The 24511-nt window shown below is 48.0% G+C and overlaps 3 protein-coding genes across 7 annotated transcripts; 2 read left to right on the forward strand and 1 right to left on the reverse strand.

Annotated features, from left to right (window-relative positions):
- Positions 1-469: 469 nt before the first annotated feature.
- Positions 470-7661, reverse strand: ATP6V1G2 (ATPase H+ transporting V1 subunit G2). 2 transcript variants are annotated; one of them, XM_045826073.1, is made up of 4 exons: positions 7643-7661; positions 2553-2636; positions 2170-2270; positions 470-1698 (listed from the first exon to the last, which is right to left on the reverse strand). In XM_045826073.1, exons 2-4 carry the CDS (start codon positions 2632-2634, stop codon positions 1525-1527), a joined length of 357 nt encoding a protein of 118 aa, XP_045682029.1. In that variant the 5' UTR covers positions 2635-2636; positions 7643-7661; the 3' UTR covers positions 470-1524. The 2 variants fall into 2 exon arrangements, with proteins under 2 accessions (XP_045682029.1, XP_045682028.1); XM_045826072.1 differs by lacking the exon at positions 7643-7661 and adding an exon at positions 2712-2842.
- On the forward strand, positions 4350-12958 carry NFKBIL1 (NFKB inhibitor like 1). Its single transcript, XM_045826074.1, is given in 7 exon segments — positions 4350-4384; positions 4386-4616; positions 10725-10879; positions 10882-10949; positions 11097-11206; positions 11208-11482; positions 11485-12958. Coding segments are annotated over 7 exon segments (1053 nt in total). The 5' UTR covers positions 4350-4355; the 3' UTR covers positions 11670-12958.
- Positions 12530-23935, forward strand: LTA (lymphotoxin alpha). 4 transcript variants are annotated; one of them, XM_045826069.1, is made up of 7 exons: positions 12530-12595; positions 14937-15073; positions 20877-21014; positions 21853-22090; positions 22353-22463; positions 22549-22648; positions 22883-23935. In XM_045826069.1, exons 5-7 carry the CDS (start codon positions 22362-22364, stop codon positions 23293-23295), a joined length of 615 nt encoding a protein of 204 aa, XP_045682025.1. In that variant the 5' UTR covers positions 12530-12595; positions 14937-15073; positions 20877-21014; positions 21853-22090; positions 22353-22361; the 3' UTR covers positions 23296-23935. The 4 variants fall into 4 exon arrangements, with proteins under 4 accessions (XP_045682025.1, XP_045682023.1, XP_045682024.1 ...); XM_045826067.1 differs by having other exon boundaries at positions 20877-20952; positions 21853-22001; XM_045826068.1 differs by lacking the exon at positions 12530-12595 and adding an exon at positions 14130-14245 and having other exon boundaries at positions 20877-20952; positions 21853-22001.
- Positions 23936-24511: the final 576 nt, after the last annotated feature.

Below are 24511 nucleotides of genomic sequence, written 5' to 3' on the forward strand. Positions count from 1 at the left end.
GATGAAGCAAAAAGATTTGCCCATAGCCCTGGCCAGTTTGCTCATTTGGTTAGAGTGTCATCCTGTTCACCAAAAGGTTTCAGGGTTCAATTCCCAGTCAGGGTACATACCTAGGTTGCAGGTTCAATCCCCCATGAGGGTGAGCACAGGAAGCAACTAATCAATGTTTCTCTCTCCCTTTCTCTCTCTTTAAAATCAATAAACATATCCTCAGGTGAGAAATTTTTTTTAATTTTTAAAAAAGGATTTGGCCCTGGCTGGTGTGGCTCAGGAGACTGAGTGCCAGCCTGTGTGAACCCAATGGTCGCCAGTTCAATTCCAGGTCAGGGCACATGCCTTGGTTGCAGGTCAGATCCCCGGTGGGGGATGCATGGGAGGCAAGCACACATTGATGTTTTCTCCCTGTCTTTCTACTTCTGTTCCTTCTCTCTAAAAACAAATAAATCTTTTTTAAAAAAGGATTTGCCCATAGTCATTTTATTGACAGTTTTTATTGTTACAAAGGAAGTCCATGCATACATGGGGACATAGCATCACTGTATCCCCAGATCTCAGGGAGCAGTGACTGTTTGATGGGTCTTCGGGGGAATAAGAAAAGGGAGAAATCCAATAAAGAGAAAGACCAACTTAAGAGAGACAAAAGAGTGCCTATGAAATGCCTCATCTTTCTGGAACTACAGTAGAGGGGCTAAATAAAATCATTTCACCTTTTTAGGGATCATAAGTTCTCTGGGAACAAAGAAAGGTGGGAAGAGCCAATTCTTCAGAGAATTACTGGGTCACAGAATACATGAGTAAAATTAGAGAGCCACAGAATGAGAAAACAGTTGTGTTTAGGTTTTGGCAGGTGGACAGGGTGGTAATAATATCACAGGATTGCCATTAATTGAATCACACCTACTACGTGCCAGAAACCATGCTAGGGTCTTTATGGAATGATTCCTAATCATTGCAGCAACCCTGGAAGGTAAGCATTATTGTTCCAGTGTAGCAGAGGAGGACAGTGAAGCTACAGGTTAAGTAACTTGCCCTGGTTAAGCAGCCAACAAGTAGCAGGGTCAGAAGAGGGACCCAAGCCTACAAGGCTCTGGAGTCAGGCTGTTTCCTACATTCCTACTTCTCCATTCTACAAATTTCACAGAGGGGATGGGTGAGGCTGACTTGGGAGTTTACAAGGTCCCAGTGAAGGTTAAAGAACAATAAGGGTACAGGAACAAGTATAAAGGACACATGGACAAAAACTAGGGTGGGATGGAAATGGGAGGGAGGTGGGGAGGGTTGGGGGGGTGGGCTGGAATGGGAGTAAAAGACAGAAAACTGTACTTGAACAACAATTAAAATAAAATGGAAAAAAAACAATGAGATTCAGGTCTGAGCAGGACACCTATATTTCACAGAGTTATTGGGTCCTGCCTCCTAGAATTTCTAGGAAATGGAGAGTAGGATTAGGGTGGAAGGTGATTCTGATTTGGGGATTTCTTTGAGGGAGGGAACCAGCAGGAAAGACAGGCCCCAGGATTTGTCTTAGGCAGCAATCCTGTAGTTGGAGTGGACCTGGGGCCTGACATCGAAGACCATGCCAAGAAGCTGGGCCAGGACACGTTCACGGTTTTTCTGCTGGGAGCTCTGCATGACCTGCACCTGGCGCCTTGTAGCCTGCTCCACTTCGGCGGACAGGTTCCCCTGGGATCCCATGGCCTGGGAGGTGGGGAGTAGAAGAAAGGAAAGAAGAAACAGAAAGGAAGGTCCAGGCGTGTGGAAGGAAAGATCCTGGAGCAAGGCCAGGAAGAAAGGCCCTCTCCAAAGACCACATCCCATGGAAATACCCAGAGACCAAAGAAAGCAACACAATCCCCCTTCCTCCAAGACCTGACATGTAACTTCTACCTAAAACAGACTGTACAATCCCCACCTTACCACCCATGACCACTAAAATCTGCCCTCAACCCCAAATATCACCATACTCCACACAGACTGGCAATTCCCCCACACGCTGTACAAGTTCTTCAAACGCCCAGATTCTGTTACATAAACAAAGCTTGACCAATGCCATGGTCCCCACCAGGATCCCCTTCTGTCCTTTACCACCTTATTTTCTTGTAGAATCACCCTGTACACATCCCACCAACTTACAACCCGGGATGCCTTCCCAACTCTCCTCAGACTCACCGCCTGCTGCTTGCTCTGGAATTCCTGCTCTCGCTCTCGTCGGTATTGTTCCACTTCCATCTGTGCCTCCTCCTTTGCCTGCTTCAGACGCCTGGCCTTTCCTGGAAGCAAAAGAAAAGACAGGATCAGGATGAGCCTTACACAAAAAGTGACAGTAGGGGGTCAGTCCTTTTCAGGAAGTTATTCTGTCTTCTCTCAGCCAACCAGCTGCTAGATTCTAACAGTCACCCATTTCTTCCCTCCTAATCAATCACCCCAGCCCCCAGCTCTCTGACCCCCCCCCGCCCCTCCCATCAGGCTTGGGTTTTTCTAAGGACTCAAATGCTTGCTGTCAACTATCCCCAAATTTCTTTCCAGATTCTTAGGGGAGGAAGAAGACTCACTCTTTCTGGCGTCTGCCACCTTCTCAGCCGCTCGTTTCTCTGCTTGCAGGAGTTGCTGGATACCCTGGGATTGGCTGGCCATTTCTGTGGTTATGGCAGATTCTGTTCAGGATGCTACCAAGGTACCAAATGGCTCCCACCCCACCCTCCACCGCCTACTTCTCCTCTTCCAGCTCGTTGCTGCAGTCCTCCACTACCCCTGGGTCTTAGTGCTCCCCTTTTCCCTCAGCATCCTGCATCGGCAGTCTCCCCCAAACTGATCTCCCAATGGTGGCAGGTCTTCCTCTCCCACCTCACTCTGGCAGTATCCAGAAGGAACGCTTGGGGGCAGCAGAGACCAGACCCAAAGCTGCCCATTAACTTCACGGCAAGCGCAAAGCTCTCCCAGTCGGGAGATCTAGGAATGGAGGCAGGGGCGGAGAGAAGGCAAAAGAGAAGAGTTTAGATGAGGGTGAGAAGGTAAGGAAGTCACCATGCGTGGAGCACTGGAAAAAGAGTATGCTGAACTTCTCTGAGTTCTTTTTTTTTTTTATTTTAAGCTCTGAGTTCTTTCAACGTTTTTTCTCCTCTTTTTTGTCTCCCTCCGGTTTCTATCTCTTCTCCTACGTCTTTCCCAAGTCCAAATTTCTGCATCCATCCCACTTGCCTTATCCTACATTGTTGTTTTTCCATGCCTGTGTTTTGCCCTTTTTTGATCTGTCCCTATTCTTGGCCTTACTGTGTGTTGTTTTTGTTGTTGTTTTTCATTTTCACTGTGATTTTTTAAAAGATTTTAACTTATTTATTTTTAGAGAGAGGGGAAGGGAGAGAAACATCAATGTGGTTGTTTCTCCTGTGTCCCCTGCTGGGAACCTGGCCCGCAACCCGGGCATGTGCCCTTCACTGGGAATCGAATCAGCCACCTCAATCCACTGAGCCACACCAGCTGGGGTTCACTGTAATTTTTTATTCAGTCCTTATTTCCCTGTTTTCTCTCTCTTTTCTCATCTTTTCGTCTTCCACTGCACCACTCCTCTCTCCTCCCAGTTTGGGAGAAGCAGGGATAAACCTCCAAAACGACCTCTTTATCCTTGCTCTCGCCTCTCTGCTCCTTTTTCTCGTCTATCCTCCAGTCTCCTGGTTTCAGGAGGACCTTTTATCTTAACCCTAGTTTCCCTCCGGAGGTCCGACAGCAGAAACACACTTCCCAGCCCCCACCACTGCCCCTCCTTGGGAATAACAACATCCGGTAACGTGCCTTAAGTCATTTCCGCCCTTTACTTGCGCCTACCCGCTGCACTTCTGCGAGTCTACAGTGTCTGCATCTTCCCAGCAGGCAGCCTCCCAGCGTTTCAAGCGTACGCCTCTGACCTCCTGCTATGGGAGTACTTAGGCGGGCGGGGGGAGGTCTGATGAGTAACCCCGACCCCCAGGGTCCCACAGGGAGAAGCCTCTACATCCGTCAGCTGGGTACATTATATTCAGTTTCTAGCTCCTTATTTGAAATTACAACTTTGTAACTCAAGTATCTGTTGATCAAAACTTCCCTCATCAGTCTCAATTTGACTTTTTCAATGAGCTGCAAAGTAATAATTTGTCCTCAATTTTACATAAAAAAATTAAATCTTTAACCCCAGCCCCCCTTAAAATTTTTCAAACTTATCACTTTGTAAGGGATGTGTGTTAGAACAGTCGTCATCTCTTGCTGAAGCTGTAAAAACCAGGTACTGAAGGGAGGGACGGAGGGAAAGGCAGAGGGAGAGGGGACAGGCCGCCAAGGCTGCGATCCCACGATGCCTTTTGCTTTCTCAGCCCAAGAGTTCCATGGCCTCCGCTTCCTGCCGCCAGCGCTCTGCGTCGCTTTGGTCGGTACTTGCCTACAGGTCGGCTAGTCTCGGCCGAGGCCCCCCTCCAGCGACACCCAGGCCTTGATGTAGATGCCAGGCCCCACCTGCAGCGGGCCTGTGCTCGCCATGACATCCCTGCTCTCTGCCTGTTTCTTGGGCTCCGGACTGACCCCGCCCACCAGGACCGCCACTGGAACTAGGAGCTGCAGGCTGCTGCCCGCCAGGGCCCTGATGGTGAGTCCACCTATGGGGAACAAGGTCCTGAGCAACTGACCGGGTCTGAGATGAAGGCCAGCAGTTGAAAAACAAGCTAGTTATTTGGTCGTGGGACTTAGAGAGGTAACTGACTGAGTTGGCACGTGGCTGTCACCTGTGCCATTACAATACTGAGCTACCTTTGTTTGAAGAGCCCATCATTCCTCAAACAGCAACTGGTCTTCAAATTTCACATCTTTCTAAATTAGTAGCCACTTTGTCTTTTGAGGGGTTTGCGGATAGCACAAAAAGTAGCATAGAGGGTAGGCTCTGGAGTTAGATTGCCTGGATTCAAATCCCAGCTCCATACAAACTTTGCTGAGGCTTAGTTTGCCATGTGCAAAATTAAATAATAACAACTCTTGCTATGTGGCCAGCACTTCTCATAAAGGAACTCTTTTAATCAAAGTAACATGTTTAATCCTCACAATAATCCTGCAAAGTAATAAGTACTAATATTTCCCACATTAGGATACAACACAGAGAAGTTAAGTAATTTGCTACAGTGGTAAAGCAGGGATTGTAACTCAGGTAGACCAGCAAGAGTATGATACTGTGTGATACATTACAGAATCATACTGTGGTAGTGCCTGTGTTCATAGACCCCTGCTGGGGTGAGTGTTTTGAGAACCAACTGAAACAGTACACGAGATAAGCACTCAGTTGACACTGGCCATATTGTTCCTATTGTTGTCACCACATCCATACTCCCTTACCCACAGTGCTGCAACTCACACACACTCTGAGAAACAAACACTTTTTATCAGTCTGCCACCAAATGAGTTTGGTGGCAAAACCTAACCTGAGCTAATGATTTGTTTTTATTGTACTGATGTCAGTATCCAGACCTTTTGCTGCATACATCCATGTGTTTGGTTCCTGGTGCCGCCCAGGACCTTCTGGGCTACTTGATACACAGTATGTGAACTTTCAGATCAGCTCTATTGAATCCCAAAACATGGAGACCTGAAAAACCTTTGACACTGCAGTTTCCTGTGGGGACCTGTTGATCCCGTACTGGCAGTGGAGGCAACTCTGTAGAGGTACAACCCTCCTTAGGAAAAGGAAAGGTGAAACCCTCATTTCCCATCTGGGGATTTTCCTTCCAGAGTAAGAGCATTTGAGGAGAACCTCTAGGTTAGGATGAACAACCTTCACTTAATTTGATTGCCACTATTACCATCTCCCAGCTTCCCAAGTACAGGAACCCACTCCCACTCCCCAGTATCTGCCTCATAGTAAAAAGGAAAAGATTCCCCTTTAATTCCCCTTAATATAAGTGAGATAGGCTGGCACACTGCGATTTTCTTAACTTAAAGAGAGGAAGTTTATAAAGTGCAGCAATCTAGCCGAACTGGCATTGTAGGTAGTAAGAACCGAGCACCCCGAGGCAGGCCAGAGACCTCATCCAAGTCGCAGGCCAGCCACTGCAGGCTGTGTGACTGGGACAGGCAACTCACCCTCTGAGAGCCTGACTTGCCTCTAAAACACAGGCTGTGTGAATAAGAGAGGCAAGAACCTGGTGCAGTTTGGCACTAACTAGATGACAGGTAGTGTTCTTTTTATTCTGATATTATTCAATTAAGGCTATTTGAATAATAAAAATCTCCCTCAATGTATGGTAAGTGCTTCCTTCATTGTATTGAATTCTCAGAAGCCTACAAGATTAATAATATCTCGCATGCTGTCCAGCCTCTTAGGCCTTACTTTCTTCTAGTCCCTGCCAGCCCTGCCACCAGGGGGCCTTCTAACTCCTAAATAGAAAGGTCCATCTTATTCAGTTGCCACCTGCTTTAGAAACCACTGTGCCTTTAAACACATTTTTTTTTAACTGTTGAAATGATCTAGGATCCCCTGAGGAGACAGCATGCCGCTCAGCTCCTATGTTAGGCCTGAGGGATTTGCCCGTTATTGCTGGGTTGGCTGTGCTGAGTTGTCATACCAGGGAGATGCTGGTGATTGACCCCTACCTTTGGGCTTTTGGTAACTTCTCTTTGGACCCATCACCTCAGAGGGAAGCTGTCTCAGTTGTCAGAGACCCCTTTATAAACACATCTTTGACAATTACTATTCTCTACATACAAAAAGAATTAGCAAACACTGAAAAACAGGATCATTTTCTCACAATCTTTACAAAAAGGATAAAATCCAATGCCAACCTGACATATAGATATATAGATGCAGGTTTTTTTAATGCGACATTCACTGCACCTCTGCTGTGTTGGCGGCACAGTAGCTGACATACACCATCCATTACTCACTTGGATCCTCACTGCAGAAGTAGGCTGCGGCCCTCTTTTACAGGTGGCTGAGCCATCTAGTCTGTGTTCCATTTGCCTTTCCAACCTTACCTCCCATGGCACACCCTCAAACCCACAGCTCCAGCTACGTGGGTCTGTGTTCAGTGACCCCCCCCAACCCAGCATATTTTTCACAGGGCTGTCTCTCTTGCCTGTTGCCTTCCTATCCACCTGATTTCCACTTTGCTATTTTACCTTCCCAGCCCAACATAAGCCACACCTCCTCCTGGAAGCCCTCTCTGACCTTCCTGCCCAGTTACCTTTTCTTCCTCTGCACCTGCCTCAGTCAGTTGTCCTCAATATAAGCCTCTGATATTGGTGGGGTTTTTTGAGTGACTTGTACCAGTTAGTGTGGACTTTGCTTTAAGGTGGAAAGCATCTTATTATGGGAAGGGGAAGAGCAGCCTTTCATCACTAAGACAAAAAGTCCATATATACTCCAGAAAGTGTTTTTCATATTTATTTTTCCCAATATAAAAGTACATTGGAAAAAGTTGATCTCTACTGCTAAATTGATGATAAAGTTGGCATTTCAAGTTACTGGAGGGAGGTGAAAAAATGGAGTTCTTCCTCATACCTACCTTAAAAGTAAATTACAGCAGATTAAACATCTAAATATCACAGGAAGGGTACATACCAAATTCATGGAAGCAGTTCCGCTGGGGGCAATAAAACTTAGAAGGCAGCATCAAAGAAAACTTTAGCTTACCTATGATGGCTTTACTTCTTTAAAATGAAATGATGTTGCCCTGGCTGGTGTGGCTCAGTGGCTTGAATGCTGGCCTGTGAATCAAAAGGTCTCCAGTTGGATTCCCAGTCAGAGTACATGCCTAGGTTGCAGGCCGGGTCCCCAGAAGGGAGTGTGCAAGAGGCAACTGGTCGATGTATCTCTCGCACATCGATGTTTCTCTCCCTGTCTTTCTCTCTCCCTTCCCTCTCTCTAAAAATAAATAAACTTTTTAAATAAAATAAAGTGGTGTTACAAAAATGACAATATGTTAACATACCCTGTGATAGGAATATGGATACTTATTGTACTATACTTCGTACTTTTTTAATTTTTTAAATTCCGCCCCCCCCCAAAAGTAAATATGGTAGGAAAAACACACAGGAATATCTTTATAATCTTGGAGTGGAGAAAACCTTCCTAAGAATGAAATAAAGTCAAAAGCTATTGCTACAGATTTAACTACATTAAATTTTTAAATTTTATTTTTATTCATTGATTTCAGGGAAAGAGGAAGGAAAGAGAGAGAAACATCAATTTGATGTTCCACTTATTTATACATACATTGGCTGATTCTTTAATGTGCCCTCACTGGAGATCGAACCCACAACCTTGGCATATTGTACATAAAATTTTTTTTAATGGAGAAAATATTTACAATGTCTATAACAGACATACAGGGTTGATATCTAAAGTAAATGTGAACAAGTCATTCACAAAAGAAACACAAAAAGCATATGAAAAAGAAAATTTCATAATTAGAATCATTTTTTAATTTGTCAGATGGGCAAAATTGAAAGGTTGATAAGATTCAGTTTGGTAAAGGACGATGCAGGCGCTCATTTTCTTGGTAAGGGTGTACGTTGGCACAAACTTGAGGGCAGTTTGGCAAACTCGCGCATGTTCTTTACTCAGAAATTCCACTTCTGAGAATTCACCCCGCAGAAATACCGTAAGGAGTCTGCAGAGACATGTGTATGAGGCTGAACAGTTTTGGAAACAAGTCTATAAATTGGTGGTAGGAGACATTTGTTTCATGATCAGTGGAACCCTACAGAGTCATAAAAAAGAATGAGATCAATTATGTTTACTCTTGTGGAAAAATATAAGGTGTTAAGTGAAAAAAGCAAGTTGCCAAATAATACATATAGTGTGGTCACAGGTCTCTGAAAAAAAAAACTGTGATGTGTATGCATTTATATACACCAAGACAAGATTGGAAGGGACCACAGCATACTCTTAAGAGTGAATAAATTTATTCTTTATTCTTTAAAAATTTAAAAAACAAAAACAAAAAACGGCACCCTGACTTGTTGGGTGGAGCATCATCCTGTAAACCATAAGGTCAAGGGTTTGATTCCCAGTCGGGGCACACACCTAAGTTGTAGGTTCGGGCCCCAATCAGAGTGTGCACAAGAGGCAACCAGTCGATGTTTCTCTCCCTTTCTGTCTCCCTACCATTCCCTCTCTCTAAAAATAAAAAATAAAGAAGTATGTCCTTGAGTGAGGATGAAATAATAATAATAACTAAATGAGAGGAATTTTTTACATTAGTTATGTCCCTTTTACATTAAAATATCAGTAAATAAGATGGGGGAAGCCACCCATGGTCCTGCCACCCAGAGACTGGAATTTGCACATGTCCAATCTGTGTTCTTGAATCACAGCATTTGGTTTCTTTTGCACACAGTTGTAATCAGACCCCATGTACAGTTTTGTAGCCAGCTTATTTCCACACAGAGACATCATTTTTAGTGCCTATGTAATATCCCATATCGTATTTTACTTATGTTTTTTAGTTGGAAGCCTTAAAACCTATGAACTTAAAAAACATCTGTGCAAGACTGAGCATGCACCCACTCTCATACCTGCCATGAACCGTGGGAGGGAGTAAGCAGCTGAAAGACAGGACTACTTACTTGTTGGATGGGACAAGTTGGGAGGGCTTGTGACAGGTCATATCAGTACTAAACAGAAGTGCCCCTCATCCTGATGTGGTTTGGGTACATGGCACTCAAGTATGCCAGGAGATGGGCAGTGGCCAGCCAAGACTGGGTGCATTCTGTCTTCCTACCTTCCTGGCAGTAACAAAACAGCCCTTCTCCTGTCCCATCCTTTTCCTAGATAGCTAGTACTTCCTAGTACCACAAAAGATTTAAGGACCTCCAGCCCTGGGGCGAATAAGTAGGTCTACAGGAAGAGAGGGTGCCTCACTCACCTTCCTCTGTCCCAAGAGTGGAAGAGGTGCTTGGTGGCCTTGGCAGGTGGGCCTGGCCAGGAATAAGATGCCCGGGTTGGCAGTGAACAGCACAGCCCTGAGCCGGCCTGCCCTGGAGCAGATGCAGTGAGGTCAGGGCACAGGAAGGGGGAGCTCAGCAATGGCAGTCTCTCTTTTGTGTTCCCCAGCCTCTTGTCAGACAGCCCCTGGCAGGGACCCTCTGTCTCAGTCCCTTCCCTCCTGCCCCACAACCCGCCCTTTGGCCAGCAGTCATTTGGACAGAGCTTGCTCTGCTGCTAGGAACTTTTCTGTGGCTCACACTCATTGCTGATCTGGGCCCTCTACCTCCCCACTCTCCTCAGCACAGCCTGCGAAAGGCTGGCTGAGAGAAACTCCCCTAAAAACATTCATTTTATGCAGTTATTGAAAAGTGGTATAAAAAGATACTTTTCTATATCTGTATATTTATAATGGTATAGAATGGAATGTTCAGATATTTTACCATCTGGATTATAATGTGGGATGACAAATGCAATAAGAGGTAGAGAGTGACTGTATTTTCCAAGCCAAAAACAGAGTACATGGAGGTTTTTGACATTGCCCTGGGTGGCTGCAGGCAGGCCGGAAAATGTCATTTGACACAGTAGAACCCCCCAGGAAACTAAAATAGTTTGTGGGGACACAGGTCAGAATATGTTAAACTACCACACTTATTATGCATGTGGCAAACTGTCAGTAAATAATTGGTCTAGTCCAGAAGGGCGTGAGTGACTGGCAGGATCCAGATGGTGCCCTGCCAAGGAGGGAGGCCCCAGCTAACTCCTCTCACTGCTCTGCCACCAAGAGCCTGCATGACTTCTTCCAGCCACTGCCAAGTCACAGTCCATCTGCCATGGGAATAAAGAGTAAGGATGGAGAGACCCCTGGGCAACTCCTGGGCTGGACCTCGCCCTGGGATGCTGCTGAAGAGGAAGAAGAAGACAAGGCATCCAGGGAGCACATTGAAGGCAGAAGCCGCATGGAGAGCTCGAGGATGAGTGGAACGGCAGGAGGTCTTTGGACCACTTGAAGGTGAGGAACCCTTTCCCAGCCACAGCTGCCTTTCCCCGCAGTCTGCTTTACCTATACGCCCTCCCTCTGGCCCACCCTGCTTCTCTTTCCCCATAACCTTCTCACAGATTCTTCCTAACCACTCCCATTCCACCTTCCCAAACACAGGACACTTCCCAAGAGGCCCAGGAACCTGAGCCCTTCCCAGCCTGGACAGATCACCTGGCCTGGGAAAATGCCCAGAAGTGCCAGCAGCAGCTGCAGCAGCAGGAGGCAGAGAGCTTGCAGACCCCCACAGGCTGAGGGCTCCAGTCTCAGCTGGTGGCAACAGGAGAAGGAGCAGTGGCTCTTCCGAGAGTGAGCTGGAGCCGAGGAGGAGGAGCTGTGTGAGAGGCAAGCCAGGAGCCAGGCCATCACCGCAGGCTCTCAGGGGCCTGGGGCCCAGGGCCCAACACCCCGCAGAGCAGGGAGGGGCAGCCTCTGGCACTTAGATCAAGTGCCCAGGCCCCACCCTGGGGGAGGAGACGCAGAGGCCATGGCTGCAGTCCTGGTGGCCAGGGCCCGCCCCCCCCCCCCCCTTGGAGGAGCAGGTGGCTCCTGAGGGTCCAGTGCATTCGCTGGCACCCTGACCACTTCCTACAGTGATTATGGAGCCAGATTGAGACCTGGGAGCTAGGCCAGGTGATGGGAGCTGTGACAACCCTTTCCCAGGCCCTGAATCATTCAGAGGCCCTTAAATGACCTCAGGAAAACGGAGAAACTGCAAGGAACGCAGCCTTGGGGCAGGATGGCAGGAAGGGCACAGTCAGAGACAGGAATGATGAGGGCCAGGCAGATGCTGCACAGCAGAGGACACATGGGGTGGGAGTGGAACTGGTAATGAGTGGGGGTGGGGAGGACAGGCCACCACCGCTGCTCCTTGACTCTTTCATTTCCTAATAAGACCTGGTTCGCATCTCACTCCTGGTGTCTCCTCTGCCTTTTTTCCATTGCTGTGGTTTTCATCACCCATGACATCTCCTTTCCCGCCCCGCCAGCCAAAACCCACAGCTCCCACACACCTGTGACATGCATGCACGCACTAACACGTGCCCTCAGCTGGCGACAAGAAACCCCCTGCTTGCCCACCCATTAGGTTGGTCCTAAGAAGGCCCAGTTTGCCCTCCTGCGTGACTCCACTCCCTATGCTGGTCTCCCCTCTGCAGTCAGCCCCTGGAGAAATAGATGTGAAGAGAGGCCAAAAAAAAAAAGGAACAAACCCAGTTTCCCTCCCCTCCCCAGCCAGAACCACATCCTCCTCCCCACTAACACCCCTCCCCCAGCATAGACAGGGCTTTCCCTTTGCTGAGTCACTGAATGGTCCAAGTTGGGGGCAGCCAGAGCTGGGGGACATAAGGAGGTTGTAGGAGGTCAGAGGATAGAAGCAGGATGGATGGAGGAAGAGCTCTGTGTGTGGGAGTGGAATTTCAGTTGCTAAAATTAGAAGCAGGGGAAGCAGGCGGAAAGAGCCAAATTATGTAACCTGGGTTGTCTGCTCTTGGGCAACATGGAATCCAACCCGAGGCCATCTCTCCCCTTCAGTTCACTCCTCTCTCTCCTCCAGACCCTGAGGAAAGAGTGAAGTAAGATGGACTCACTATAGTCAAGTTGTTAAAAACTAACATCAGGTAGGTTGAGGCCTGAGGAAATGATTCTCTTCTCATTTTAACTAGCCTTGGAACTAAAATTTCTTAATTTTCCAGTCCTGCCTCAATGCCTGGGCACACATCTGACCTCCAGGTAACCCCCTGATTACCCCTGAAGGACTCAGGTATACATTCACCTGGCATCCACCATCCGGACCACCTGTCATCTGACAGATAACTTTCCTGGACCAATCCTAGAATGCAGGACTGACAGTTCTCAAGGATTACACTTTTTACTATAAGAACTCTTAATTTTTCTTCCTTCTTCAGAAATATTTGTGGGTTTCTGCCTAGTTATATTTCCAGTTTGCAAACTCTTTAATAAATCTTTATCATTTATTTCTAGCCAAAGCCTTCAAACACTTTTTTTTTGGGGGGGGGGGGTTGACAGCCTCAGTTCTTAACTCCCTCCATCCAGCTTCTGCCCCCATCCCAAATTTGAGGTTTATCTCTGGGCAGGCAGGCATGGCCTTCCAGATAAACCTCTCCTCTTCCTGAGGCTGAGGAAAAGGTCCTGTGGGATAGAAGGAGGAGGTCTAGAACTCCCACAGAGGACTGGGGGCGCCACCCCTCCCGCTGTTCATACTCAGTTCTCACTCCTGCTCCCTGGACTGGGTGGGATAGGAAGTTGTGGACGGCACCAAACCCACTGCCGCCCCCAAGGACCAGCGGCAAACTTGGTGAAGAGAAAGGGCAGGACTGAGGGTACGGGCATGAGCAGGCGTGTACAGTCTGCACTCGTCCACATCAGAGAAGCTTATGAATCAGGAACTTATTTTTCAGGTTAGGGCCCCAGCCTGCACAGGAGAAGCCCAAGGGTAGAGGGCTCTGGAGGATGCGGAGTGGCAGCCTCAGGAACGTGGGGTGAGCATGAAACCGTTGGAGAAGACCCATCCGAGAGGCCCAAGGCCTCCGAGGGACCAGCCAGATGTTCCGGGAGCGGGAGGAGGAAGGGCTGGTGAGAAAGAGCCTGTGAGAGGAAGCTGCTGTGATTCAGAGAAGAGACTTTGAGCTGTGAGCAACCCAGGCGTCCGGTTCCTTTCACAGGCCGGAGATTTCGGAAGTGGCATGCAAAGAGCTCAGGTTTGGGTGGGGGGATCCAAAGCTGGAGGTTGACAGGTGAACAGCAGAAAACTTTGGTGTCCGACTTTGCTCCTGCATCCAGGTTTCTCTCTGGTTTTTCAGCACATCACCAACCATTTGCAAGAGTTATATAAAACCACAGCAAAATAAGCCCCGATACCTGGCCCCCCAGACCTCCCTGTTTTCAGTGTTTCTCCCTGATGTCTGGCCCCCAGCCCTGTTGGGGGTTCCCCTAAGATGAGGGCTGTTCACTTTCTCTGACCACACGGTTTCCGCTTCTGTGTCTATTTTTCCTAGGCTGATAAAAATACTGAGCCCTAGAGGCCCTGGCTTCCTCTGACCCCCTGGGGCCAGGCAGCAGGCATCCTGTCCACCACAGTGGGGGCAGGGAGGGGGCCCAGGGATCCCCAAGGGGTGACTCAGTGCCCACCATGAAACAAACACTAGGGAGGTGGAAGAGTGCATGTCCTCTAGAGTTGGAGCGAGGAATCAGTTCTCTGGAGGACGCCTTGGGTTTCAGTTAGAGAAACGGAATTGGGAATGAGACTGGTAAGACTGAAGAGGGACTGAGTGGGAATTGGGGTCCAGGCAGGTCTGGGTTAAGTCAGGAAAAGGACCCAGAGGGACTCTCTTCAGTACAGTTCAACCCAGCATCAAGTAGCCCAGAGATAAATTCAAGCTCGGCTTCAACTTTCCAGTCCCTTAGGGGAGGCATGGTGGGTACAGAAGAGGGGCCTGTGAGGCGGAGAGGGCATGAGAGCTTGCACTGACTAACGGGGAGAATTTCTGTGGGCAGAGGTAGAAGGGCTCTGTGGGTAAAGGAAATGGCTTGAGCAGAGGAGGAAGTCAGAAAAGCAGTATGTTGAGGAAAAGAGTGTCCTGAGGTGGACAAAGCACAGGTGTGAGTGAGCAGGTATCGGAGGGACAGGATTCAGGCTGTGTGATGTGCGATGGCGCTGTGACCACTGTGCTGGAGAGCGCTACAGGTGCAGGCTCCAAGGGAAGAAGACAGCAACGGTGTTTTGAACACCCACTATGTGTGACCATGGCAGGTCCTCCCTTTCTTAACACCAGTAATGCTGTCGACTACTGTCCAGAAGGGTCGGAGTGAGTCTCCATTGTACAGATGAGAAAACTGAGGCCATCCATGTCCTGTTACTTGCTTAGGGCCACACAGCTGAAGAGTAATGGAATCATTAAACTCATCTTATTCTAAGACTCCTGTGTACTTACTGCATAGGTCTCAATAACTCCAAATGGCATTAAAAGAGGAAACAGGCCCTGGCTGGTGTAGCTCAGTAGACTAAGCCCAGGCTGTGAACCAAAGGGTTGCTGATTCAATTCAAAGAGGACACAGATTTTATAAACTTCAAGAAGGTAAGTCAAGACATGGCAGCTGATTGGGGGTGAGAATGAGAGAAGAGTCAAATGACTCCGAGTTTTGAGCCAAGGGGATCGGAAAGGGCAAGTTGTCCTAAACCAAGGAGATGCATGTCCAAGGGGAAGTTGAGGAGTTAATTTCAGGTATTCGATCAGTAAATCTGTATTCAGCAGCAGACAGAAGCATGGTGCTCTGCTAGACAATGAACACAAGTGAAATAAAGTCACTGCCCTCAGCACGCGTGGTCTAACGAAACAAACACTACACAGGTATAAATGAGACAACTACACATAATAACGGGAGCTACATCTGCATAGAACAGTGATTTTCAGCCTCATCTCATGGCACCCAAACTTAACATTCTGCAGGACACAAAGATGCATATAATTTTGATTGATTCATGCTGGAGACTGTTGTGTTGCATGTTGTCATTTTTTTAATTTGACAATCTAAGGGAAAAGGTCAGTGTCCCTCACTAAATAATCAGGTATTGCACGTTTTAAGAATTCTTGCAGCACACCAGTTGAAAATCGCTGGCTTAGAATAATAAGGGCTCACAGAAGGCCCACGGAGCCGGAGGTGCTAGCATGCCACTCAGGTGGAGATCTCCAGCAAGCCAGTATGGAGCATGAGAAGGACATTTGGGCTGGAAGAATAGATTTGGGCATTACTCCTCCCCATGAAGGTTGAACCTCTGAGTTGATGGGATTTCCAGAAGAGAAGGTGACCAGATGAGTCCTGAGGGAGATCAAAGGAAGAAGAACCAGTGAAGGAGCGAGATCAGGGAGCAGTCAGTAAGTAGGGCAAGGAAGTGTGATGCTGTGCAGAGGCCGCATCTGATGCTTCAAAGGCGTCAGGTAGGTGAGGGTTGAAAAGATCCTTTGGGTTCAAGAACTAGATGATTACAAATTTCGAGAAAATAGTTTCCACTTATCAGAGGGGCAGAAATCACTTTACATAAGATGAGGAATGAGTGGGAGGTGAGGAAAGGGAGGTCGTGGGTACAAAGTCATAGAATGGTGAATACAGAAGAAACTAAGAATTGTCTCTGGTTCAACCCACGAATTTTACAGATGAGGAAAATTTTACTAGTTCCTAAAGTGGTTAAAGGGGTTAGTCTTAAGACAGCATGCAGAAAAGGAAGGTGAGAGATGGAGTGGACATTTGAGGGAGAAAGAGTAAGGATTTTTTATTCTCAAGGCAAAACTATCATCTGTAAAATGAAGGGAAGGAGCATGAAGAGAGCAAGATACTGAAAACATAAGAAAGAGAGAGAATGCAATAAAGACAGGGAATGGGATACAGAGTACACAGGAAAGAGCACTTCCCTGAGTTGAGAAGAAAGGAAAGATCAAACATAAAGGTAACAGAACTCAGGAACTGTACTTTGCGTGGCCTTGAGCTCAGTGAAATAGATGACAGCATCACCAACTGAGATGAAAGAGGTAGAATGGAGAGCATAAGAGGCACGGAGACTTAGACCGTCACCTGCACTGTGACGGATATAATCAATAAAGAAGAACTGAGAAACACGGGGCTCTCAGGTCAGACAGTCAGGATTAGCTGTAGGCCTCTTACAGTGTCATGACTCCTGCAATGCTTGGCAGCCTAGGAGAAATGCTCAAGGACAAGACCATTAAGTTTACCCAAATCAAGTGTTTCAGATCCTCTAGCTAGAACGTCAGGTAGGTAAGTGATTCCAAAGCTGAATGAATGAGAGGCCGGAGTATAAGTCTCATCTTTGTGGTTTCAAAGTCTCTAAAAATGGTGGTAGGGGATGAGATGGAGAATAACTGAGTTAGATATACAAGTTGTTAACAGCATGGTAGAGATGTTGGTGGAGAAGACTGCGTGCACACAGGAAGAGCATGGCAAATGCAGAAGGAATGGGCTTCAAGAGGAGGAGTTTCCAAAGGCGCAGGGGAGAAGGAAACTGGCTTCTCCTCTGCCACCTGTCCCTCGTGATGAGTGTGGAAGAAGGAGCAGGCAGGATTCACCAGAGAGAAGGAGCATCATTAGGAGAAATCCAGGTTTCCGAGTGCCAAAGGAAGATGCTTTCAAAAATAAAAGAGAGGATTTGAATATAAGAGAAGTTCCACAGGATGCTGTGAAACAGATCTGTAGACATGTCCTTGCAGAGTAGGAAATCTAATCCAGGGAGAAAATCCCACTGAGAGGTCAGAAGCAAACAAAATCTGGACAGTTCTGTCCCTAGGAGCAAGAGGTTGCTGCTTCTGGAATTTCAAAATGGAAGACATACAGCATTTATTAAGGCAAAATAAAAATAACCTCAAAGGTGTCCTATGGGAGTAGGCAAGGTAAGGCATCTCATCCAGCCCTGCAGCTTTAATAAACACCTGCTTTGCTGACAGTGCCTGTCCAGCTCTGGCCTGGCCTGTGAAATCTAGACTCAATCAACTGCTAAGTGACATCTCCACTTGGATCAATAGGTTTAGAGTTAACAAACCCAAAATTAAACTTTTGGTTCTCCCACCCCTTCGGAATCCTACATCTCTCCCAGTCTCCCCATGTTCACCCCCAGCATCCGTCCAATCTATCATCTAGTCCCGTCAATTCTACCCCTGAAATATATCCCAAATTTGTCTACTTTTGTCCAGGAGACACATTTTTCTTGGCTGCCACCATCTCTCTCCAGGATTATAGTAATTGCCCCTGAACTGGTGTCCCAGCTCTCAATGTTGCCTCCTACAATCCAGTCTAAACAGAGGAGCCACAGCAATCATTTAAAACATAAATCCAATCACCTCTGCCTCTCACCTCCCTCCCTCTCTCTCCCTCTCTCCCTCTCTCTCTCTCTCTCTCTCTCTCTCTCTCTCTCTCTCTCTCTCTCTCTCTCTCACACACACACACACACACACACACACACACACTGACATCCTTCAAAGCCTCTCAGAACAAAGAACAGTTTAACAAAACCCAGATGCTTTACCCCTCCTTGCCTAGCTTTCTGTGAGCTGGGCCCTGATCTCCCCTTCGACCTTATTTCCCAGCCCTCTCTCATGCCTCTCTCTGCTCCAGCCATACTGGCTCCTTTCTGTTCTTCAGCACTCCTAGCGGGTGCCCACCCTTTAGCCTCTGCAGAAGATATTCCCTTTGCCTGGAATGTTTTTCCTCCAAACCTCCACCCAATCACTCTTGTCATTTGGGTCCCACCTTAAATGCCACTTAGGACTTTTCTGACCACTGTGTCTAAAGTAGTTCCCCACCACTGTTATCACACCCCTGTCTTACTTCCTCACAGCACTTCTTGCTGATTCCTCTTCAGTGTATTTCTTTTCCGCCTTGCCTTACTGGGATATAAACTCCAAGAGCGACAGACCCCTGTCTGACTGGTTTGCCGCAGTACCCCTCCTGCCTAGAACAGTGCCCGGGATGCAGTAACCTCCCAATGAAGAGTTATTAAATGGAGAGATGGGTGAATAATGGGGCAAAGCAGGATAAAGCTCAACTTTAGGTCTGTGGCTCAGACTGGGCTTCATTTAGAGCCAGGGTTAACTATAGGGTTACACATGACGATCGGTTTGTTTGAAGATTAGCTCTAGAAACAGGGTTGTGTTAGATTAGAGAATAAACTTGTTTGGGGTTCGTTTATCGGGATGTACTTAGATTTGGCATTAGGGTTGAGTTTGGGTTGTGATTTGGGTTGAGGTTAAATTTGGGTTAAGGTCAAAGTTGGTATTAAATCCCAATTTTGATTTTTGAGGCTAAATTTAGGTTTCAGACTAATGTCATTTCAACCCCATGGGGAGCCTCAGAGATTTCATTGGTTTCTCCACAGAGACCACTGTAGAAACTGCATTTCCCTGAGTTTGGAGCACAAGACTCCAGTCATCACCACTCCCACTCAGGGAAAGCCCCAAACCAACTGCTGGCCACCCCAAGAAAGAAACCAAATTTCACATAACCTCTGAAACTGAGATTGAAACCAAGATTGGCCCATGTCAAGGAGCATCCTTCAGCTCAGCACAAACCCTGTGACAGCCAGCCCGGCCCAACTCTGCCTTTCCTTCCTCTCTGTCTCTCATGTCTCCCTACCACTCCTCACCTTCCCCTTTCTGTCCGTCGATGCATCAGCCTTTCTCTCTGACCTCAGTTTCCCCATTTCTATTTCTCACTGTTAATTGTAATGTCCTTTTAGATTTTTAGAGAGCTGAGGTCTCTGTTCATCAGCTCCTACCATTAGAGAGGGAGAAAAAAAAGGACCCCAGAGAAAGAGGGACACAGAGAAAAGGAAAGGGGCACAGACCAGGAGGGAAACCAACAGCAACACAACAGACAGTGAGGTTAAAAGAATAAGAAGCTGAGACGCAGACCAGGAAATTAAAAGAGGCATCTATGACTGCTCTCTCCTCCATCACATCTGCTCAGTCATCAAGACCTGTAGATTGTGCCTAGAAACTCTCTTCTCCTTTCCATTCTCCTTCTGTGGTCTCAATATAAATGCAGGCTCTTGTCACCTATTTGCTTGGTTATGCAAAACCCTCCTAACTGACCTGAACACTTCTGGTTTCCCCCCCAGCACCCTCAACTCCCTTACCTCAGTCCTCCTTTTGTGTAGCTGCCAGACTCATTTTTCTAATATATTAATCTGGTAGGTCCCTCTCTCACTCAAAATTTTTTTGTGGCTTCCATTATAATTAGAATGAAATGCAAACTTCTTTTTGTGGTTTCAAACCTTCAGGATGAGTTCTCAGCTTCCCTCCCAAGCCTGTGGCTTCCTCTTCTATCTGTACCCAATAGCATAACTCAGCACACTCCATACCATCTTTTAATAGGGTCTTTTTTAAAAAATTATTTAATTTTAGAGAGAGGGGAAGGAAGGGAGAGAGAGAGAGAAATATCACTTTGGTTGCCTCTTGCACATGCCCCAGCTAGGGACCAGGCCCACAACCCAGACATGTGCCCTGACTGGGAATTGAACCTGCTTGATTTAGTTCACAGGCCAACACTCAATCCACTGAGCCACACCAGCCAGGGCTCCATAACATCTTTTAATTCCAGTCTTTGCACATACTGTTCCCTCCATCTGGAATACTCCTCACCATCTTCTTTGCCTCTGTGCTTAATGCCTGAATCACCTCTCCCAAAGTCCGATGGCTTTTCTGTAGGCTGCCGTGAGCCCATTGTCACAGAACTTATCATACCTTATTGTAATTTTTTTATAACTTTCCTGTCTCCCACACTGGTCTTTGAGGTCCTGGAGAAAGACTATTCTCAAGGTCTTATACAAGGTCGATAAATGTTAGTAGAATAGAAAGACAGCTAAGGAGACGGAATGAGAATAAAAAGAAATAATAGATAAGACTAGTAAGGCATGAAAGGCAAAGTTGCAGGACTTCAGGTAGAGGGAAGAAGACAGGAAAATAGTTTGTACACATCCTGAACATTACTTATGAGCCACAGGACACCAGGACCCCTCAGAGACTTTGTGCCAGAGGAGCGTGGCAATCTGCCCAATGCCAGAGCAGGAAGGTTTCGGCCTCCATCACTACCACCCTCAGCACCAGCCCCTCCAAAACTCTCCAAATGAAAACATCACAACATTAGTAAGAGTGATTATTGTTTTCTCAATATCATGAAACATGAATAAAATCCTGTTTAGAGACCTGATTTTTTTTTAACCTGCAACTTATAAGCTAAGTGATAACTAGCTCATGTTCTCATCAATGGTTTTCATAATAGCCAAAACCTAGACACAAACCAAATGCCCCTCGGCAGGAGAATAGATAAATGAATTACAGCCTACTCACCAGACTCTAAATAGAAATTATTCCACAGTGAAAACCCACTACAATCTGCGCGACCATGATGATGGCACTCACGGACAGCGCTGCCTGGAAGGAGCGAAACTCCAGTGAGTGCATTCTGTGTGGTTTCATTTACCTCAAGTTCAGAAGCAGGAAGAACTAATCTACGGTAATGGAGGTCAGAAAGTGGTTGGTGATCTCTAGAGGATATTAACTGGGAGGGGGCTTGAGAGAAACTTCTGGGGACCCAGGAATATGTTGAACCGGGTGGTAGCTACATAGCTATGAACAGATGGAAAAGTCTGTCAGGCTATTCCCTTAGAAAACGAGCATCTCACCATATCTAAGTCACACATCAAAAAATAAAAACAGGGAAATCCTTAACAATTTTAAAACAATGTATTGGTTCTACAAATGCAGCTTCAAGGCCAATGGCTTAGCTGCCACACTCCTTGACCCTGGAATGTGTTTGTTTGCAGTTACTTAAGTCTGACCTGGGGGTGAGGTATAGGTCCTCATCATACATGGCTGTGTGGCATCGACTCTGGGAAGGGGGACATACATCTATCTCAGGACACTTTGGAATGTGCTCCATGAGTTGTTTCACTAGGACAGCAGGCACAAACCAGAATGTCCTAGGAAAGAGGTATGTCCCAGGTTTCTTGATATGAAACATGCCAGACAACCTAGAAAGTACTCACACTGGGACAAGTGTGACCTGGGCCATTTGGGACAAGGATAGGGGTAAAGAAGAGGAAATGGGCACAGAGAGAAGCCTGTAATCAGCCAAGGATGCCGAGGTGTTATACATAATCACTCTTCAGGGAAACAGGCCTCCAGCCCACACCCCAGCTGATACTCTTCTGGCTCCCCTGAATTTACTGTCTTTCTCTGGAACTCCTAAGCCTGACCCCACTCCCTGGCCCTGCCAGCCCACAATTCCCCTGACCCCACTCCCCTTCCCAGAACTCAGTTGTCTGAGCCCCCAGCTTGCGGTTCTCTCCTAGGCCTCAGCCTTTCCTGCCTTCGGCTGAAACAGCAGCATCTTCTAAGCCCTGGGGGCTTCCCCGGCCCCAGCCTTGGCCTAGAACCCGCCTGCCGCCTGCCTGCCACTGCCGCTTCCTCTATAAAGGGACCCAGGGGCCTCGCACAGCAGGTGAGACTCTCCCACCCCATCTCCTTGGGCTGCCCGGCGGTGGACTCTACCCGGCCCCTCCTGCACCTCCTGCCTGGGCCTGGGCCTTAGTGGGTTTGGTTTTGGTTTGTTTCCCTTCTCTGGCTCTCTATCTGTCAGTCTCTTTCTCTCTGTCTCTGTCTTTTCTGTTTCTGCCGCGATCTCTCTCTGTTTGTCTTTCTGTCTCCAACTGCTCACCTCGGGGTTTCCCTGACTGCATCTTGTCCCCTTCTCTGTCTATCACCCTATGTCTTGTGGTGGCTGTCTCCTCAGGAGCAGGCCAGTCTTGTGCAGCGCCCCACCCCAACCCAATCACTGTCTCTCTCCATGCAGGTTCTCCTCATGACACCATTTGGACATCTCTACCTCCTGAGGGTGCATGGTGCCCACCTCCTCCTCCTTCTCCTTCTGGGGCTACTGCTGGCTCTGCTGCCTGAGGCCCAGGTGAGGCAGCAGGAGAAGAAGGTTGCAGGGGTAGCCCAGCTGAACTTTGGGCCCTAGAGCCCAGCAAACTCTCTTCTCCCCCTAGGGGCTCCCTGATGTTGGCCTCTCAGCTGCACGGACTGCCCATTATCACTCCCAGAAGCACTTCGAACAAGGCACCCTCAAACCTGCCGCTCACCTTGTTGGTAAACATCCTCTTGCCCTCCCAGACATGTATCCCTCAGCCCCCTTCTAACCTCCTTCAGGGACCCAATCATCTATCTATCCCACCTTTTCCCAACTTTCCCCACCCCCCAAAACAGAGGCTCCTACTCCTACTGCAGGAACTCAGTCCAGCATCTGCTTCTTCAGGGATTAAGACCTCTGACCCCCAGGTCCTTGACCCACCCCCAAACACACGTACCTATGGCTCTTCCTAGGAGACCCAAGCACCCAGAACTCACTGCGCTGGAGAGCGAACACAGATCGTGCCTTCCTCCGCCATGGCTTCTCTTTGAGCAACAATTCACTCCTGGTCCCCACCAGTGGCCTCTACTTCGTCTATTCCCAGGTGGTCTTCTCTGGGGAAGGCTGCTTCCCCAAGGCCACCCCCACCCCTCTCTACCTGGCCCATGAAGTCCAGCTCTTCTCCTCCCAGTACCCCTTCCACGTATCTCTCCTCAGTGCTCAGAAGTCTGTGTGCCCAGGGCCACAGGGACCTTGGGTACGCTCAGTGTACCAGGGGGCAGTGTTCCTGCTTACCCAAGGAGACCAGCTCTCCACTCACACAGATGGCATTTCCCACCTACTCCTCAGTCCCAGCAGTGTCTTCTTTGGAGCCTTCGCTCTGTAGAAACATCCAGAAAGGAAAAATTGGTTTCAAGGCCTTCTCCCCATCTTGCCTCCATCCTGACTATTTCAAGGGTCACGACACCTCTCCTTTGACTATTCCAACAGTCTCAAGTCTTCCCTGCTCACATCACCTGGAGCTTCCAAAGAAGGAATCTCGGCACCCCAGGACTCCCTCCTCCTTGAATCACCCCAGTGCTCTGCTCAATGCTCGATGCTCGGCTGCGGACTTAAGCCTGCCTAGAGATCCCGGCTCCGGCTCCGAGCTCTGCTCTGCGCTGCCGGTGCAAGGGCTTAGCCCTGGGCGTGGAGGGAAGCAGACACATTGGGAGCTTGGGTGGACGTCTGGAGGCAGGGAGAGGGGATTATTTATGAAGAGAAAAATTAAATTATTTATTTATGGAGAATGCAGAGAAGGTAATAGTAGAGGGACATCAGAAGAGAAAGAGATAAATATGCCCCAGAGATGAAGCTGAGAGGCATTGCACAAGAAAGACCACACGAGAACTCGAGTGGAGTTGAGGGACCGAGGTGCTCTAGAAGAACATGACGGGTTCTGAAGGGCCAGCACTGCTTGACTAGACACCCCACGAGGCAATATCTGCAGCCTCGTTTAAGCCCAATAAATGTTTTTTTCTCTGAAATGCTGTCTGCCTGTGTCTGTCTGGGAAGGAATTTCTCAGGTCTCTCTTAAGGAGTGAAGAGAGGACAGAAGCCTCAGAGGGCGTAGGAGCTGGGGGCGTACAAAGAGATACAGGGGCTTAAGGAGCCCTGTGGCTGGTGCAGGGATGGGGAGTGGGGTGGTGCAAGGCAGCCAGGCCCTGCAGGGGAACCAAAGAATAAGCTGAAAAGACAAAAAAATGGGGTTCAGGGTCTGGAGGAGTGAAAGTCAGAGGATCCCTGGCAGATATGGCCACATAGCAAGGCTGTAAGGTGTAGGGGTTACAGGAAGCCTCCGGAGGGAAGTGACTTCACAAAAGGGTCTTCAGGACCACAGGGATGGAGCATGGGGGTCCCCGGGAAGACAGGGCCATGCAAGGGCCCTGAGGAGTTGGAAAGTCTCCAAGGCTAGGGGCTTGGGAAACACAGATGACATTTGAGGGGACGTGGTCACACACAGGGGGTCTGAGGTCTGGGGCTGTCTCCAGGGATCTGAAGAGAGCAGGAGTTCTTTGGGGATACATAGCTATATGTGGGGGTTCTGAGGGATGGAGCCTTCA

Source organism: Phyllostomus hastatus, unplaced genomic scaffold (assembly GCF_019186645.2).
Source record: "Phyllostomus hastatus isolate PE091 unplaced genomic scaffold, TTU_PhHast_1.1 phas_scaffold_60, whole genome shotgun sequence".
Lineage (NCBI taxonomy): Eukaryota > Metazoa > Chordata > Mammalia > Chiroptera > Phyllostomidae > Phyllostomus > Phyllostomus hastatus.

What these genes read in the sequence shown, in the direction of transcription:
- LTA (XM_045826067.1), top strand. Translation starts at nt 20,904, where the DNA reads ATGATGATGGCACTCACGGACAGCGCTGCCTGGAAGGAGCGAAACTCC. An exon ending in CTGGAAGGAGCGAAACTCCA is followed by an intron (nt 20,953 to 21,852) that starts GTGAGTGCATTC and finishes GTTCTCTCCTAG; the next exon opens with GCCTCAGCCTTTCCTGCCTT. An exon ending in CCAGGGGCCTCGCACAGCAG is followed by an intron (nt 22,002 to 22,352) that starts GTGAGACTCTCC and finishes CTCTCCATGCAG; the next exon opens with GTTCTCCTCATGACACCATT.
- ATP6V1G2 (XM_045826073.1), bottom strand. Translation starts at nt 2,634, where the DNA reads ATGGCCAGCCAATCCCAGGGTATCCAGCAACTCCTGCAAGCAGAGAAA. An exon ending in GGTGGCAGACGCCAGAAAGA is followed by an intron (nt 2,271 to 2,552) that starts GTGAGTCTTCTT and finishes TTTTGCTTCCAG; the next exon opens with GAAAGGCCAGGCGTCTGAAG. An exon ending in TCCAGAGCAAGCAGCAGGCG is followed by an intron (nt 1,699 to 2,169) that starts GTGAGTCTGAGG and finishes CCCACCTCCCAG; the next exon opens with GCCATGGGATCCCAGGGGAA.